An 18,449-nucleotide genomic window follows, 5' to 3' on the forward strand; every position below is an offset into this window, starting at 1 on the left:
TGACACTCTCTCACTTCGTCCCAGCTCACCCTTCCCCCTCCCTGTGTTGTCCTCAAGTCCATTCTCTACGTCTGTGTCTTTATTCCTGTCCTGCCCTTAGGTGCTTCAGAATTTTTTTTTTTAGATTCCATATATATGTGTTAGCATATGGTATTTGTTTTTCTCTTTCAGACTTCACTCTGTATGACAGACTCTAGGTCCATCCACCTCACTACAAGTAAGTCAATTTCATTTCTTTTTATGGCTGAGTAATATTCCATTGTATATATGTGCCACATCTTCTCTATCCATTCATCTGTCGATGGACACTTAGGTTACTTCCATGTCCTGGCTATTGTAAATAGAGCTGCAATGAACATTTTGGTACATGACTCTTTTTGAATTATGGTTTACTCAGGGTATAGGCACAGTAGTGGGATTGCTGGATCATATGGTAATTCTATTTGTACTTTTTTAAGGAACCTCCATACTGTTCTCCATAGTGGCTGTATCAATTTACATTCCCACCAACAGTGCAAGAGGGTTCCCTTTTCTCCACACCCTCTCCAGCATTTATTGTTTGTAGATTTTTTGATGATGGCCATTCTGACCATTGTGAGGTGATACCTCATTGTAGTTTTGATTTGCATTTCCCTAATGATAAATGATGTTGAGCATCCTTTCATGTGTTTGTTGGCAGTCTGTATATCTTCTTTGGAGAAATGTCTATTTAGGTCTTCTGCCCATTTTTGGATTGGGTTGTTTATTTTTTTGATATGGAGCTGCATAAGCTGCTGCTGCTTGTAAATTTTGGAGATTAATCCTTTGTCAGTTGCTTCGTTTGCAAATATTTTCTCCCATTCTGAGGGTTGTCTTTTTGTCTTGTTTATGGTTTCCTTTGCTGTCAAGAGCTGTACAGTTTTAAGAATTGTTTTCATCTTTAAAATTCTGAAATTGGTTTTGGTTTGTACTTATTACTTAGGACATAGCCCATTCTTGGCAGAGACAGAAATATTCAAAATGGATTTATAATTAATAACATTTCTGTTGTTATTGTCGTGGGGCTCTTTGGTTATAACTGGCAGATGTGTTTCCTATTCATTGTAGCAGTGTGAATGCCAGGATCACCCCCTTACCTGGAGTTTTCCTGCTTGTACAGGTCTCCTCCATCTAGAATGCCTTTCCCCTTCTTTGCCCCAAGCATTCCTCCCATTCACTGTTTTGTGTCCCCTCCCCTCACTGCTTCTCTTCTGTCTCAGATTTGGAGTTTTACTTACTGTTAGTCTAGACCCAGAGAGCTGACTGTATAACACAATCCTTGTTTCCCCTGCCAGATCACAAGCTGTGCAGGTGTCTCTGGTTCCAGAACTAATCAGGTACTTGACCTTTCTGACTCTCCACATCTCAATCTGCAACTCATTGTAAACTGTATATAAATCTAACCTAAAATAGAAATATTTTGTTAATTACTATGCATGATGAATTATTCATGATATTCATGCTTAATTATTTGTGGGGAGGAAGTGTGCTGATGTTTGTAACTTACTTTAAAATGCATAAAAAATTAAGATGGATTGAGGGACAGAGAGATGGATGTACAGGTGGATATGTGATAAAGCAAATATAGTAAAATATAAATTGTAGAATATGGGTGGGTGATGGGTACATTCACTGTACAATTCTTTACTTCTCTCAACTTTTTTGTATGTTTGAATGTTAAAAGGTAACAAAACCCCCCAAATTAACAAAAATGTCATGCCACAAAAAAGCAGACTGGTTTTCTTCAAGTGCTTCAAAGCTGAAAGCTCTAAGTATATACAGTTTCTTCCCAAAATAGTTTTCTCTTTCCCCCTTCCTTCTTTAATCCTCAAACAATAATAAACATGTGTATACTTTTTAATTTTAAAGCCAAAATAAATCATTTTTTCCAGGGAAAGGAAACCATATACTTGGGACAAGTTATTTGCCAGGGTTTTTGTTTGTTTTCTGATGAATACACAGCAGTGAATGTAGGATGGAAAAACTTTAAAGATTTGTAATATGGTGTTTAATAATGTGTAACTTGTTTGATTTAGGCCTCTGTAGAAACTTGCAAGAGCTGAATGTCTCTGACTGTCCAACACTCACGGTGAGTATAAGAAGCTTATTTTACTGTTGTTTATATAGATTCAGACTTGCTCCACTGGAGTACTAATACACAGAGATTCTGCCAAAATACATGCCTGTGTGCTCATTTAGGATTAAATATGGAGAAAAGCAAACTATGTTAAACACTGGCAAGAAATTTTATCCAACTTATGTAATGCTCTTATTATTCCTGTAGATATGTCCAAGGTTGGAGTCTCTGGAAAGTGGAAACTATTCAACAACTAGACAAAAATGAACTATATTTCTGTTTAAGGCCATGTGTGCATGAGACAGAAAAAATTGGGCCCCAACAGAGACAATAGGCTCAATTTATAAGTCTTCATGGCTATCAGCTGTGGCACCAAAGAAGATGGAAATGAACATGTAACTCTAGCCAACTCCTTCCTGGTCCCTGTCTCCAGGCTTTCCTCTACTTCCAATCTGTCTTACACCCTGTGGACACAGAATATTCCTTCTTAGAGGCAGATGTGACCACTTCACTACCATCTGCCATCATTTAGACACACACTTATCATCTACACTATTGGATAGAGTCAAAGCTCTTTAACATTACTGTACCTTGGAGACCCTCGGTCATCTTGTCTCTGCCTCCCTTTCCAGCCTCATCTTCTCATAAATCCTACATGCACATTAAGTTTCAGCAGCCACAAGCTGCTATGCTTTCTTTCCTGCATGCACCAAGCTCCTCTTGCTGTTTTGCCTTTGCTCCGGCTGTGCTCTTTGCTTGGAGATAGGAGGGAAAAGAATGAACAGCCTGATTGCTTCCCCCTCCTCATTAAGCACCAGCTCCAGGATGAAGTCCATGCACAGGTGAAAAGACTTTGTGAATTGGCTCTTCCTTGCTACCTACCCAGCCTCCTCATTAACAGTTCTTTCTTTCAGATTTCTACTCCATTTCATTCTTTCTGTGGATATTTTTAGCACCTACTATGTTAAAGATATATTTATCTTTATATATAAAGATATATAGGGAACTTATATGTTATAAAATAGAGGTTCTATAGGGAATTTAAGATGAATTTTCAGTTTTGGCCCTCAGGGAGCTTTAGTTCTCACTTGGATAAAAGATCATATTCTTTAATTTGGCTTTCTAATAGGAAAGTCAAAATAATTCCATCTGGGCTTCCCTGGTGGCGCAGTGGTTGAGAGTCCGCCTGCCGATGCAGGGGACACGGGTTCGCGCCCCGGTCTGGGAAGATCCCACATGCCGCGGAGCGGCTGGGACTGTGAGCCATGGCCGCCGAGCCTGCGCGTCTGGAGCCTGTGCTCCACAACGGGAGAGGCTACAACAGTGAGAGGCCCGCGTACCGCCAAAAAAACCCAATTCCATCTGTGTTGAATTTGTGAACATCAAAGTCTTTTCCAGTTTTAGAGTTTAATAATGTACAGGGCTGATAACTTTATCTAGCTACATTTTACTGTTGTCTTTCCCTTTGAGACAAAGACTGAGAGACAGGCTTACATTTAAGGAGTTGAGTAACATTCATTCAAAAAGCTTTGATTTCTAAGAAGCTTGCCTTATGAATATATTACATCCGGAAAGATTTTGAGTGCATCATAGACAAATTCATGGACCATCCTGCAATGTGGACACTGAAACAATTTTTGCATTTGTGTGCTCAAACATTTGGGGATTGAAATTTGAGCTCTTTTAAATATTGAGAACAAAATTCCTTTGAACTTCCTCCTCATCTCAAAGGGAAAATCAGATTATTCTATGTTACATAATGCCTACTTCATCTTCCTCTTGCTGGCTCCCATATATTTTCATCTGTGTGGCCACCTCTCTAGGGTGTAAACCAGCTTTCTATCTTCCTCCTTGTCCCATTTCATTTGCATTTTTGCCGGCGTCTTCCACCAGGTGCACAATCGCTTTGATGGTTGATTGGCACCATGAACATTGTTGAAGATAGATTCTTTCTATTGAACTATAATGCCACACATTATGTTTGTTCTCTCCATTCCTGCTGGGAAAAAGTGTACTGTATACTCTTTAATCTGTACATGTATATCCAAATCCTACATTTTGGTGGTGGAGTGTCTAGAAAAATTGCTGGTATCTTGAATGCAGTGGCAAGAGTACAGTGTTTATTGAAAGCCCTGCACTTGTTCTCATGCGTCATTGGCACACAGAACCTTTTGACAACAGAACCTTTTTTTACAACTTAAAAAAAAAAATCTTGTGTTCTCTTTAAGGTGTGGTTTGCTTCCCCTGTAAATCAAACAATTCTTATCCCATGTGCGAGATGCTCTGACCTACAGGATTTTGTTATTTTAATATTCATGATTCCAGGAAGCAGCTAGGGACAGAATGTTAGGCATTGATGATCCTGCTGAAAGTAAACCTTTGCCATCCTTAGTGGTGTTCGGGGAAGCCATATTGACCATGCAGAATTCTTCCCCGAACCTCATCTCCTAGCCTAGTGCCAGTTTACCTCTTCCTGCAAAGGCCTATTCTTCCAGGACAACGTACCACAAATATTTGAAACTAGCAGACTTCTTCAGTGTTCCTGGGGAGACTCATAAATCATTAAATAAAAACAAACCCGCTGCTACTCATTCTAGAACATTTTGTAAATAGTTACCAATACAAGAAGCAGCACCATTGCAATCAAAGCTTGAAACACATCTGTCTTGCAAATGTCAATTTAGGGCTCATGCTTGAAATCACTCTGTGTTTTTCTCATGTTGCAGTCATACTGTGTATGTGTGTGTGTGTGTGTATATATATATTACTAGGAGAGACTGTTGTCTGGATTTCAGCTCTCTGGGAGAGGGTTCCCTGAATCTTTGTTATTCTCCCCTGCAGTACCCCCTGCATTGAATTTCATGTCCAACACGTATGCAGCCTATATTTTACTTCAGGACATCTCAAACTTAACGTAAATTTGGTGCAAGGCTGTTTAGCTGTTTTAATATCTTCAGTAACAGAATCACAGAAACTTAATCACACACAGACACCTCTGTATAAATATACATGCGTAAATATGGACCCTTTTTTTTTTTTTTGCGGTACGCGGGCCTCTCACTGTTGTGGCCTCTCCCGTTGCGGAGCACAGGATCCCGACGCACAGGCTCAGCGGCCATGGCTGACGGGCCCAGCTGCTCCGCGGCATTGGGATCTTCCCAGACCGGGGCACGAACCCGTGTCCCCTGCATCGGCAGGCGGACTCTCAACCACTGCGCCACCAGGGAAGCCCTGGACTCACTTTTTAATGAAGTCCAGTTGAAAGAGTTTCATCCTGTCTTTCAGAATGATTTTAGTAAATTTAAAAATGGATCCATTTTTAATCATTTTCATGTATCTAACGAGTCAGGAGTGTTTGACACTTTGACACGAGCTCAAAGGGTTGAACTGGCAAGGGTTCAGATTTTAATGAAGTGTCATTGTGATGCAATGGGACTTTATTTGCAAAGAAAGGGAACGGGAGGGAGTAATGAACCTTCAAGCAAAGCCATCACCTTCTACTTAATTTGATTTATAAATGATAACAGAGACTATGAAGAGACCAAGACTCGAATATACTTTTTTGGAGTAGGGAGTGAGATAATAGAGAGATAATAGGGAAATAGCAAAGCCTGTTAGACTTTGATAAGATTCTTCCCTGTGTTTTTATGCACGATGAATCAATGAGATACATCTCTGAGAGCTGTCCTGGAGTCCTGTATCTCAATCTATCTAACACAACTATCACCAACAGGACAATGCGACTCCTGCCGAGGTAATACTTGTGTTATCTGTATTACACTGAAATTAGTTTTGCTCCTCTAGGCTCTGACTTGCTCTAGTATTCCCCAAAGGCAGTGATCCTTTTACTAACACCCCACCACCTTGGTACCCCTATTCTGATAACAGGACTGCTTTCAAGTCCGCAGGCTAGTGCCTAACCTCTCCCTCCTTAGCCTTGCCTTGGCCGGTATTTGGGGGTCACTCTTGTAGCAGTTTGCCCAGTAGGTTGAGTTAGGCTCTGCCTATCTCTTTCTGGTCCTCATTCCTGGGCTTTGGAGCCTAGCCCATCAATCCCAGTCCAGTGTTTGGACTTCTCTACAACAGAACCCCAATATCCTGCCTCCTTAGACCCTGAGCACTGCAGAGCCAGGTTCCCTGTTGTCATGCTCTGGTTACCTATTGGGACCCCTCCCCAATCACCTCCAGGAAACCTGCGTTTTTTTGATCTATGGACTGTTGACAAGCCAGCACTTCTTTGGAGAAGAAGGGAAAGGAGAATATAAGACATCACTAAGAGTTGACAGAATATTCAATTTTATCAAAAATTTAAGTCATTCAATTATTCTTTATTTTCACCAAGGAAAAGACTAATCAGGAAGAGTATATGCTCATATTGGGAGAGATTCAAAACAGTTTTCAAACTACTGTGAAAGAATGAACCATTTTTGAGAATGTAACTTTTTTGAGATCCTTCGGAAAATAACAGTGAGGCATTTAGAGAAGCTTAAACAGAGAAAATTATAGGTGGTAATTCTCCTTATCTTTTCTCTCTAACCATTTTCTGGAAATATGCAAGACTAAAAAAAGGTGGTAACATATTTGCTTTATCTCATTAATTGACTTTCCATATTCTAGTCAGTCAAATCTATCAAACATTTCCTTTGAAATTTCTCATGAGTCTGTAAAAAAATAGAGGGTTTTCCTCCTTCCAGGCATTTGATATACATTTATTTTTTTTTCTTGTATGATTTGTTTTTATTTAAACTTATAATCAACCTAGAATTAATTGTGGTAGATAAATGAAGCAGTGATCTAACAGGTTCATCAAACTATGACTTGTGCAGCCCAAAGCCTGTTTTTGTGCAGTCCATGAGCTAAGAATATTTTTTTTTCACATCAAGAGCTGTTAAACCCTTGGGGATAGTGGGGCAGGGGAGGGGGAGAGATAAATTACAAGTTTGGGATTAACATATACACACTACTATATACAAAACAGATGAACAACAAGGACCTACTGTATAGCACAGGGAACCCTATTCAATATCTTGTGATAACCTATAATGGAAAAGAATCTGAAAAAGAATATATATATGTATACTTGTATGTATAACTGAATCACTTTGCTGTACACCAAAACTAACACATTGTAAATTAACTATACTTCAGTAATTAAAAAAAAAGAGTTGTTAAATAACTAACCAGTTATTCCAGCATCATCTATTGAATAAAACTTTTCTCAAGTGATGTGTGATACCTCTTTATATATCTAAAATTTTTATATAGGTAGTACATACAAAAAACTCATCACCTTCTAATGTTTTTGTACATGTTACTATTATCTATGTTCTAGAGGTTATGACCATTGTATCTGTATGGTTAAAATATTACAGCACTGTGCATCTCTTCCCAACTCCATGTTCAGTGACCTCTCTCACTGGTAGCTTAGAACCAGCCAAAATGGGAGTGTTCTGTACCATGAAAAATGCCATACAATACAAATTAGGGTTTGATTTAATTTTTTGTTGATTGTTTAGACTGGAGAAGACAAGATAGCAGATTAAAAGTGTGTCATGTCTGCAACCTACAGAATGGGAGAAAATATTTGCAAATGATGTGACTGACAAGGGCTTAGTTTCCAAGATATACAAACAGCTCATACAAGTCAACAACAAAAAAACAAACAACCCAATCCCCAAACGGGCAGAAGACCTAAATACACATTTCTCCAAAGAAGAAATACAGATGGCCAATAGGCACATGAAAAGATGCTCAACATCGCTAATTATTACAGAAATGCAAATCAAAACTACAATAAGGGCTTCCCTGGTGGCGCAGTGGTTGAGAAACTGCCTGCCAATGCAGGGGACACAGGTTCGAGCCCTGGTCTTGGAAGATCCCACATGCCGCGGAGCAACTAGGTCCGTGAGCCACAACTACTGAGCCTGCGCGTTTGGAGCTTGTGCTACACAAAAAGAGAGGCCGCGACAGTGAGAGGCCCGTGCACCGCGATGAAGAGTGGCCCCCGCTTACCACAGCTGGAGAAAGCCCACACACAGAAATGAAGACCTAACACAGCCAAAAATAAATAAATAAAAAGGCAACTATCAGAAGTCAACAATTTAAAATACTACAATGAGGTATCACCTCACACCAGTCAGAATGGTCATCATTAAAAAGTCTACAAATAACAAATGCTGGAGAGGGTGTGGAGAGAAGGGAACCCTCCTACACTGCTGGTGAGAATGTAAGTTGGTGCAGTCACTGTGGAATACATTATGGAGGTTCCTCAGAAAACTAAAAACAGAATTACCATATGATCCAACAATCCCATTCCTGGGCATATATTCAGAGAAAACTATAATTCAAAAAATACATGACATGCATCACTATTTCATAGCAGCACTATTCACAATAGCCAAGACATGGAAACAACCTAAACGTCCATTGACAGATGAATGGTTGAAGATACATAATACAATGGAATACTACTCAACCAAAAAAGAGAATGAAATAAAGCCATTTGCAGCAACATGGATGCAACTAGAGATTGTCATACTAAGTGAAGTAAGTCAGAAAGAGAAAGACAAATACCATATGATAACACTTATATGTGGAATCTAAAATATGACACAAATGAACCTATCTATGAAACAGAAACGGAATCACGGACATAGAGAACAGCCTTGTGGTTACCAAGGGGGCAGGGGGTTGGGGGAGGGATGGAGTGGGAGGTTGGGGTTAGCAGATATAAGCTTTTATGTATAGAATGGATAAGCAACAAGGTCCTACTGTATAGCACAGAGAACTATATTCAATATCCTATGATAAACCATAATAGAAAATAATATTAACAAAGAATGTATATATATGTATAACTGAATCACTTTGCTGTACAGCAGAAATTAACACAACATTGTAAATCAACTATACTTCAATAAAAAATATTGAAAAAAAGTATGTTATATCTGTAGCTACAACATTATGATTAGCACAAAAAAGTTGAGGAAATACCTTTTCAGTACTTGAAAACTGTCACATCATTGATGGATGAGTGAAATCTGGACATAAATCTTTGTGGTTTTACTTTTGTCTTAACCATTAATATAAATAAAAATTATTCATATTGGAATTATACCCATTCCTCAAGCTTTTGAACTTTATTTTTTGGTTAAAAAAAAGAAATACATCAGAGTGAACAATTTTATTTTTCCTTTATGTGCACATAGGAGAAGACAAAAGTACTAGCTATATTTATGAGTTTGGCAAAAGTCAATGAATGAAAACATTGTTTGAGAATCAATTGACTATATGAAATTAGCAATAAACAGTATTGTGTATGTTATTATTTGTAAGTTGTGTGCTGTACATCTTTTATATATGTAAAATAGTTAATGTAAAATAGTAAGGATGTGGGCTTCCCTGGTCACGCAGTGGTTAAGAATCCGCCTGCCAATGCAAGGGACACGGGTTCGAGCCCTGGTCCGGGAATATCCCACGTGCCGTGGAGCAACTAAGCCCGTGAGCCACAACTACTGAGCCTGTGCTCTAGAGCCCACAAGCCACAACTACTGAGCCCACGTGCTACAACCACTGAAGCTTGCGCACCTAGAGTCTGTGCTCTGCAACAAGAGAAGCCACTGCAATAAGCCTGCGTACCGCAGCGAAGACCCAACGCAGCCAAAAATAAATAAAATAAAAAAATTTATTTAAGAAAATAGTAAGATGTACAAATTTACAGTAAACATATATACATTTATATGCATACATGTTTTTGAAGACCCAGCTGTAAGATATTTACCAGTATGTCAATAATTAAAGGTAAAATAAGTTGGGAACTAATCCATATTTTTATAATATTTAGTCTCCCTATCAGGAACATAGTATACTTCTAAAATTTTTCTTTCAAATGTTCTTAAATGTCTCAAAATTTTGTTTTATTCATATGGATAGTCTGTGGTGTCTTTTTCATTGCCATTGTGAATAGTATCCTTTCTGATTATGATTTCTCATTATATTTTCTAAATGGTTACTTTTGGACTTGGGCATGATGTACATGTATCTTTTTAAACTTTTCATTTGTATGATTTGATTTCTTTCCTTTTAAAATAAAAAATAGAGCTATGAAATTACTTCTAAAGAAGAACTTAGGCAAAGCTTATAAGATTTGATAAATATTGTTCTCATTTTCTAAACAAACTTGTATATTTGATTATATGTTGATTACCGCTTTGACCTAATAATTATTTAGAAGAGGATTTTTGGTTTCAAATTGTTGAAGTTTCTTAATTAAGCTTATGTTTTTAATTCTAGTTTTTTACACTGTGGTCAAGAAATGTGGACTGAATTATTTCTACTTTTTGAAATTTATTGAGATTTCTTGGTGGACTAGTTTATATACTCAATTTCAGTAAATCATCCATGAATGTTTAAAACAAACGAGTTTCTTTCAGAGAACATTTCTAGGTGTATATGCACATATATGTATAAATTCTCGATATGTCATAGATAAGTGATATATTAGTTGCCTATTATGATAAGGCTTCTATTAATTTATTTTTGTTATTTTACACGTAAAGATTAATAAGTAGTATGTTTCATTATAGACTGTAGCAGTTGTTCACATAAAATTATATCTTTTATCCTGGTTGATATTTCTTTGCCTTAAATTCTTTTTAATCTGTTATTTATACAGTCACGTTTGGTTTCTTTTGTGGTTTTGTGGAGTAACTTTATGTATACCCATATTTTTAACCTTTGTGTTGCTGTATTTTAGGTTTATCTTTTACATGCAGCACATAGCTAACTTCTATTTTTAAAAATTTCAATCTCTTTGCCTTTTTAAGAGGGAAGTTTAAAAGACTAATATTTCTTGTCAAAACTGAGTGTTTGGTCTTATTTTTATCATCTTGCTTTATGTTTTAGATTTTTAAATTTCTTACGTTACTGCACTGTACTCACCTTCTCTGCCTTTTGCTATAAAAGTGTTATTTCTATAATCTGAATGCATTTCAAAGACATATGCATATTCTCTTGTGTATTCTAACTAGTGGATATTTGTATGTTTTTTAAAAACATGCTTTAACATGCATTTCTCTAATTATCAAAGTCACGATGAAACAGTAACTTTGGCTCCCCCTGTGTTAGGCAAGAGATCTGATACACTTTAATTCTCCCTTGAACTTGATGTTCTTCTACTTCCACTCACCTATATGTAAATACCTATTAATTGTGATTTTTGTTAATCATTTAACTTTCCTTTTAATGTTGATTTTTGGTGTTTGAACTCAACATTGTAATCATATTTATAATGATTATGCAGTCCTAACTCTAGTTTTATCATTCATCGATGGTCCATTTGTTCCACAATCTCCTTATTCTTTAATTTTGATTTTGATTCACCCTATGATGACTGGAAATATAGTTTTAAAAACTCTTTATCTGGCAAGATGTGCAAGTATTAGATTTTCAGTCATTACTTTCTGAAGATGACTTTCTGTTATCTTGAAGGATGAACAACAAATTCTCTTGGTGTATGGTTCTTGAATCATGTCCCTTACTCTATCCTTAAAACCCTACAAATGTTGCTCCATAATCTTTACTATTTCAAGTTAAAGAGAAGTCTAAAGCCAGCCTGATTTTTCTCTTCCTTTGTTGGTAACCTATTTTTTCCTGCCAAGATGCTGGCATGAACTTCCTTTTCTCTGAGAAATTAAAAACATCTTCCAAACTTAACTGTGTTCTTTCAATTAACTTTTCCTGGAACATAGTAAACCTTTTGAACATTAAAACTTAGATTTTTCTCAGCCAAGGAAGGTGTTTTTCTCTTCCTTCCTTCTTTTTTTAAAAAATAAATTTATTTATTTATTTACTTTTGGCTGTGTTGGGCCTTCATTGCTATGCCCAGGCTTCCTCTAGTTGTGGCGAGCGGGGGCTACTCGTCGTCATGGTGCGCGGGCTTCTCATTGTGGTGGCTTCTCTTGTTGCAGAGCACAGGCTCTAGGTGCGTGGGCTTCAGTAGTTGTGGCACATGGGCTCAGTAGTTGTGGCTCACAGCCTTAGTTGCTCCACAGCATGTGGGATCTTCCTGGACCAGAGCTCGAACCCGTGTCCCCTGAATTGGCAGGCGGATTCTTAACCACTGCGCCACCAGGGAAGCCCTCTTTTTTTTTCTATTAATTAAACTAAAGTCTTTATACAAATTTCATCAAGTTTTCTACTCATGTCCTTTTATTTTTGCTCTAGGATCCAATGTAGGGTTCCATATTGCATTCAGTTGTCATTTCTCCTTAGTCTCCTCAAATCTGTGCCAGTCGTCAGTAGTTCCTTGTATTTCATGACCTCGACACTTGAAGCATACGGTTTAGTTATTTATCTTATATAATGTCCCTCAATTTGGGTTTATCTGATGGATATTTTTCTTTTTAAATGCTTCTATTCCATTTGTTCAGGTTTTATCTTAAGAAACCCCTTTTACTTTTAGATCGATTTTTATTCTTGTCCTTCAAAGCTGTCATCTTCTCTCTCATCATTTTTATTTCTGTATACATTTTCTCAGCATACTGCATTCTCTATATCAGTAGTTCTGAAAGTGAGTTCCAAGGACAGCAGTGTCCCGATAAATGTTTAATAACTGGCTGGGGTAGGGAGCAAAGGTATTTTTTTTGCCGTACGCTGGCCTCTCACTCTCGTGGCCTCTCCCGTTGTGCAGCACAGGCTCCGGATGCGCAGGCTCAGCGGCCATGGCTCACGGGCTCAGCTGCTCCGCGGCACGTGGGATCTTCCCGGACCGGGGCACGAACCCGCATCCCCTGCATTGGCAGGCGGACTCTCAACCACTGCGCCACCAGGGAAGCCCTAAAGGTGTGTTTTGATTTGTAGGATTTATTGATTTCTGTGATATAAATAATTCCATCATGGCCAATTTTAAGCTACCAACATGATGCCACTGAATGTGGAATTGGGAAGAGATGCTAACAATTGGTTCTCATGGGCTGGTACAAGCCAGCTCCAGAAGCACCACTGTGGAGGGCCCCTGACCGTTTCAGGAATTCTGTAGGATTCTTTGTCCTGCAATACAGAACATCACTCAGTACTTTTCTTTAGACATTTCATATTAAGATATATATGTGATGAATATATGTGCATGTATGAATGTGTGTTTATATATAGAAAGAGAATATATGTGCATGTGTGTATGTATGTATGTGTGTATGTATCTATAGATAGAAAGAGAGTGGGGGGGTGAAGAGGGAAGAGAGAGAGAAATATATATTTAAAAATCCATAAATCCATATGTGAAAATCTGAACTCGCAAAGTAGATGATTTGGGAGTAGCATATATCACAGTACAAATTATTTTTTTAACTTAAAACATCTCTTCCAACCATAGTTTGAGATAAACTTTTCTCCTAGGAAATTTAAAATAACACTACATCTCTGCATAATTTTTTAAGGACATTTATTTTACAAATGAAGCTATACCTTTAGTGGGCAACAGATAGAAAAATAGGACCCAAAATGAGAATTCTGTTTTGATTTTAACTTCTAGTTCTTGCTATTGAGACAACACTTAGGATAAAACTAATTAATATTGATGTTTTTCGCCATATGAAAAAAATGTACATTGACTTTCTTATCTATAATAAAAATACATTTCATAATGATTCTCTATTTTTGCTCTGCTTTCTATTGTTTCAAACATGCTTGGGTATGCAAAAGCATTTGTTAAGCGGTAAATAACCAGAGATGTGTTATTTGTTGCTGTTCTCATTGTCTCTCGTGTCTTTAGTATTTCTTTCCAAAGAAAAATGTAATTTGTTTGCCTTTCTTAGCAACAGTGATTTGCCAGTTTTTTATTTCAATATTTTTCCTCACTTCTTTGGGGACTTGCTCAGTTTTCTAAAGTTGAAAATGAGGGCTGCCCACAGCTCATGCCCATTCCAAGACATTTTTTGCTTTTAAATATTTCCTGAATTAAACCCTCTCCATTTATTCCCATTGCCACAATCTAGGTGGCACTCTCAGCACCTCATTTGGTGCAGCATCCTGATGGTTCACTCTTGGTCTCTCTTCCCTTCAATATGCTCTGCCTTATGCTGCGAGACATATCATCCTGAACTTAGTCTTATCACGTCTTTGACATCCTTAAGGTCTAGACTCTTCCCTTACTGTCCAAAAACATTATGTTGATAATACAACATTATATAAAGCAACTATACTCCAATAAAAAAAAACATTATGCTGACAAAGGGGCCATAGATCCATAGGTATCTATTAAGAACTCCTCGCTCAATTCTCATTTTTGGTATTTGTTAACTGACACATGCACTTAAAGAAATTGAACAATAGGCTTGGACCAGATTTGAATATGCATGCTTTCATAAGTAACAGTTTCATTATTATATCTAAAGAAAGACTGACTGATATACAGAGCTTAGAAATAGGTTCAGAAGAACAGTCTTCAAATGAGTGGGCAACACATGGGAGGAACAGAAACTACACCAGAGGCTATCAATCTCGCTAGAGTTGACAGATTACATATGGTATTACCACCATAACCAAAATGAGGGTATAGATGGCATATGAGGCCCCGCAAACTCTTAGTATCAGTTGTATGCACCACTCTTGTCAGGTGAGTACTTATTCCATTCAATGGAAGGAAGACAGTACAAACTTCATAAGAATAATTCATATGTAATTATTATTTGAAGTAGTAGTAGCAACAATAACAATATATATATATTTAAACGTTCTACCATATCCCTGCTAATATTTATCATCAAAGATCACCCTCATTATAATACTATTACATCTATGTGCTTATGTAATTGTCACATCTCTAAGAGGAAAGAGCAGATAGGATTACATCCATGTTACAGACAAGTAAACTGAGGTTCAGGAAAGCTGGAGGCCCCACAGTTGGTGAGGGTTAAAAAAAAAAAAAAGATAATGTTAAAATATCCACTTAACAGATGCGGAAACAATCTCTGAGAGGGCAGGAGAAGTTGCAGTAAGTGTCAGGACTGGGATTCAAATCCAATTTCATCAGATTCCAAACCCTTGTGTATTTTCCATTGTGTCATGCTGCCTGCCTCACTATTCCTTTCTCCAAATTAGAGAGCTAAAGGGTTGTTAGAAATGACAGCCCCCAAGAAAATTGTACTTACTCAGCTGAATCACAAGGGTATGCTTCAGGGAGAGGAAGATCGAGCATTTCCAAAGCTTTAGCAATGCTCTTAGTTAACTCAAGGGCCCCAGGAGAAGGGACGTTCTTTGGGATGTTAGTGCTCCTTTCTCCTTCAGAACCCTGCCTACCCAGCCACTGGGGAATCCAGAAGGCTTCCCTCTCCGTTCTCCTGAATCTCATGGACACAGCCATTACCAGAGGGAAATGTGTGTTCTGAGTCAAATAATTTGCTATGGAATGTGAATCATATCATATAGTTGTGTTTTTTCAGATTTGGGAAATAAATCTGATTAATGGTCAAAGCTTGCATATCTAATTTCCCATTTATGTGAAGATAAACTTCACTAGTCATTTGTGGGCTTTTGAGGGACAGAGAGTTTTCTTCCTACTTTTCATTCTTTTTGCTTTCTAATTTGCTGTTAAACCGTTACAGATCACAAACCAAAAGCACGTTTTTAATTCCATTGCAAGAGCAGGCAGTAGTGGGAATTCTTGCACTTTTATAAAATGCCAGGCTTTGGAGGGCTTTGAAAATCACCCAGAGTGTCCTCAAACCGTGAGCCCTTGCACAGTAGTACAGACTCGTCCTGAAGACCCTCTTTTTTTTCTGGAAGCTCTCATTTTGGTCATGGTGGTAATGCCATATTTAATCTGTTTCAACTCCAGTGAGATTGATAGCCTCTGACTGTAGTTTTTATTCCTCTCATATGTTGCCCACTTATTTGCAGACTGTTCTTAACCCATTTTTAAGCTCTGTATATCAATGTCTTTCTTTATCCATAATAATGAAACTGTTACATACAAAATCATGCACTGTTACAAAAAAAATCTATTTTTTTCAAGCCATTTGCTTACCATGTCCATTTTAAGAGCCTGTTATGTTCAACTTTCCCTCCTTTCTGCCCCAAATCCTAACTCTCATGTAACAGTTAATCGCCACTTAAATGTTTACAAAGCGTTTGTCCTCCTAGACATTTTGCATGTTATTTTGGTGCTCCAAAGATAAAACCTAAATGCAACAATAACACAAACTCTGAAACTGCTTTCAAACACTAACTTCCAAACAATAGGAATGCACAAACCTCCCCCACCCCCAAAGCTTTATCCTAATCAGCTTTCTTAAAAATCTAGACAAATCTTTAATTATTTTCATTTGAAATGTGATTATGCATTATCTGATATGCTACTGCAATCTCCTTTACTTAACAGGAAGAGTATTAACAGTAAAGTTCAACTCTTGAATATCTGTAAGGAGAAAAGATTAATTTACAGTTTTACTTCTCTTTGTCATAGTGGCTTAACAAAGATGTGAGAAAACAACGAAAGTATAATCACTTTCCTTCCTCTCTTCTCTCGCCCTGTCTTTTCAGGTACTTCCACAGTTTACAGAATCTTAGTTTGGCTTATTGCAGAAAGTTTACAGACAAAGGTTTACAGTACCTGAATTTGGGGAATGGATGCCACAAGCTCATCTATCTGGACCTTTCCGGCTGCACCCAGGTTTGTCTTTCAGCCTTCTCTTTCCTGCAGCAGGCGAAGAAGTCCTCCAGAGAAAGAGAACGGGCTATATCCAGCCCTCATGTTATACTAACGCTGTGCACAGACCGCAGCACACTTTTTGGAGGTTTTAAATTACATGGCCACAGCTGCTTAAATTTTCCCCAGGATCGCTACTATAGGCTCTTGGCTTCCTTCCACTGGAGTGCCACATCCACTAACAGGCAGAGTTCATTGGATGATGAAGCAGAACACGTCTGTGTGGATACTCTGAGCACAGTTATAATACCAGAGTCCAAATCTTGAAAACTTTTTAGAAAACAAAGAAAAACATTTTGTGGGGAGAATTTGCAAAGAACTTCCTGAAGAGTCAGTTTGCTCTCATGTGGGCCCTCAGAGAGTAAATAGTATTGGGTAAGATACTACAAGTGATAAATGCATGAAAGGAAATACACAAAGATTATGATTTTATTTATTTATTTTTTAATTTGTTTTTATTTTTGGCTGTGCTGGGTCTTCGTTGTTGTGCGGGCTTTCTCTAGTTGCGGTGAGTGGGGGCTACTCTTCGTTGTGGTGCGCGGGCTTCTCACTGCAGTGGCTTCTCTTGTTGCAGAGCACGGGCTCTAGGCGCATGGGCTTCAGTAGTTGTGGCGCACAGGCTTCAGTAGTTGTGGCACGCGGGCTCTAGAGTGCAGGCTCAGTAGTTGTGGCACACGGGCTTAGTTGCTCTGTGGCATATGGGATCTTCCCGGGCCAGGGATCAAACCCATGTCCCCTGCACTGGCAGGCAGATTCTTAACCACGCCACCAGGGAAGCCCAAAGATTATGATTTTAAAAACTGCATTATATCCTTGGGCTAAATAACATGACGATTTGAGGTCTATATGGGGAAATATTTAAGTTTGAAGGAACAAGACTAAGGAAAACTGGGCAGAAAAGAGTGTGGAATTGTGGAGGGTAGGGCATGGCACTTTGGAAGCAGTTACTACCTCCTTGATAGTTTCTTCTGCTCTGTTTTGTTTGATTTCAGTCATGATTCTTTTAACTTTTCTTTCACCTCTCTGTGTATTTTATTGATATTTGTGTCATAGAATGTTCATCATTCTATGAGACTAATAACACAAATGAGAACTGTTACTATATGCCAGGCACCATGTTGACTGTCATACAGATCAAATTTACTGCTCATATAAATGCTGTGCAGTATGTATTTATCATGCCCATTTAGACATGAAAAGACCAAGGCTCCCAGGGCTGCACGGCTGGTGAAAGCACATGGTACTGGTACAGTTATAAGCAGGTAGATTCCCTGGAAGGAGTACAGGGACAGAACAGATTTCTCCTCCAAGTTCTTGAATGGACAGAAATCTTACATAGCACTACTACTGGCATATCATGGTTTCCTGGTACACCACACAGTGGAGAGGATGTAAGGGAAAGGAGGGGGGGGACGTTAAGCTAGGGCTGAAATGGCTAGAAGTTGCATTTGTTTAACATCCAATTTACTGCGATATGGCTTGCTAAGCATCAACATCTACCATCAGTCTGTGGCCAAGATGGCCTTAATGTTCCCTCCAGATGGACAAAACTTCAGACAGGCTTCTTCTTGACTCTGGACCCCTGACCTCCCTTTTCTTAGAGCGTTTACTTTAGAAAACTTGTGGTTGTACATTCTTTCTCTGCTCCCG

General features: G+C 38.2%; 2 protein-coding genes across 3 annotated transcripts in view; one reads left to right on the forward strand and one right to left on the reverse strand.

Moving 5' to 3' along the window:
• Positions 1 to 18,449, forward strand: part of FBXL13 (F-box and leucine rich repeat protein 13) — a 179,486-nt gene that overhangs the window by 86,459 nt on the left and 74,578 nt on the right. Inside the window, 3 exon segments of the mRNA XM_024738118.1 lie at positions 2,055 to 2,107; positions 5,725 to 5,849; positions 16,634 to 16,763. Coding sequence (XP_024593886.1) covers positions 2,055 to 2,107; positions 5,725 to 5,849; positions 16,634 to 16,763 — 308 coding nt within the window.
• The window catches only part of LRRC17 (leucine rich repeat containing 17), a 42,005-nt gene that overhangs the window by 15,252 nt on the left and 8,304 nt on the right, over positions 1 to 18,449 (reverse strand). The window contains exon 1 of one of the 2 annotated variants that reach the window (XM_024738097.1): positions 16,704 to 16,921. The exons of the other annotated variant lie outside the window; for it this stretch is intronic. The gene's annotated coding sequence lies outside the window, so the exon portion shown is untranslated. Of the gene's footprint in view, positions 1 to 16,703; positions 16,922 to 18,449 lie in introns of those variants that run through there. 2 annotated transcript variants of the gene reach the window in all.

The sequence above is a fragment of the Neophocaena asiaeorientalis genome, unplaced genomic scaffold (assembly GCF_003031525.2).
Source record: "Neophocaena asiaeorientalis asiaeorientalis breed wild unplaced genomic scaffold, Neophocaena_asiaeorientalis_V1.1 scaffold170, whole genome shotgun sequence".
In the NCBI taxonomy this organism is placed as follows: Eukaryota; Metazoa; Chordata; class Mammalia; order Artiodactyla; family Phocoenidae; genus Neophocaena; species Neophocaena asiaeorientalis.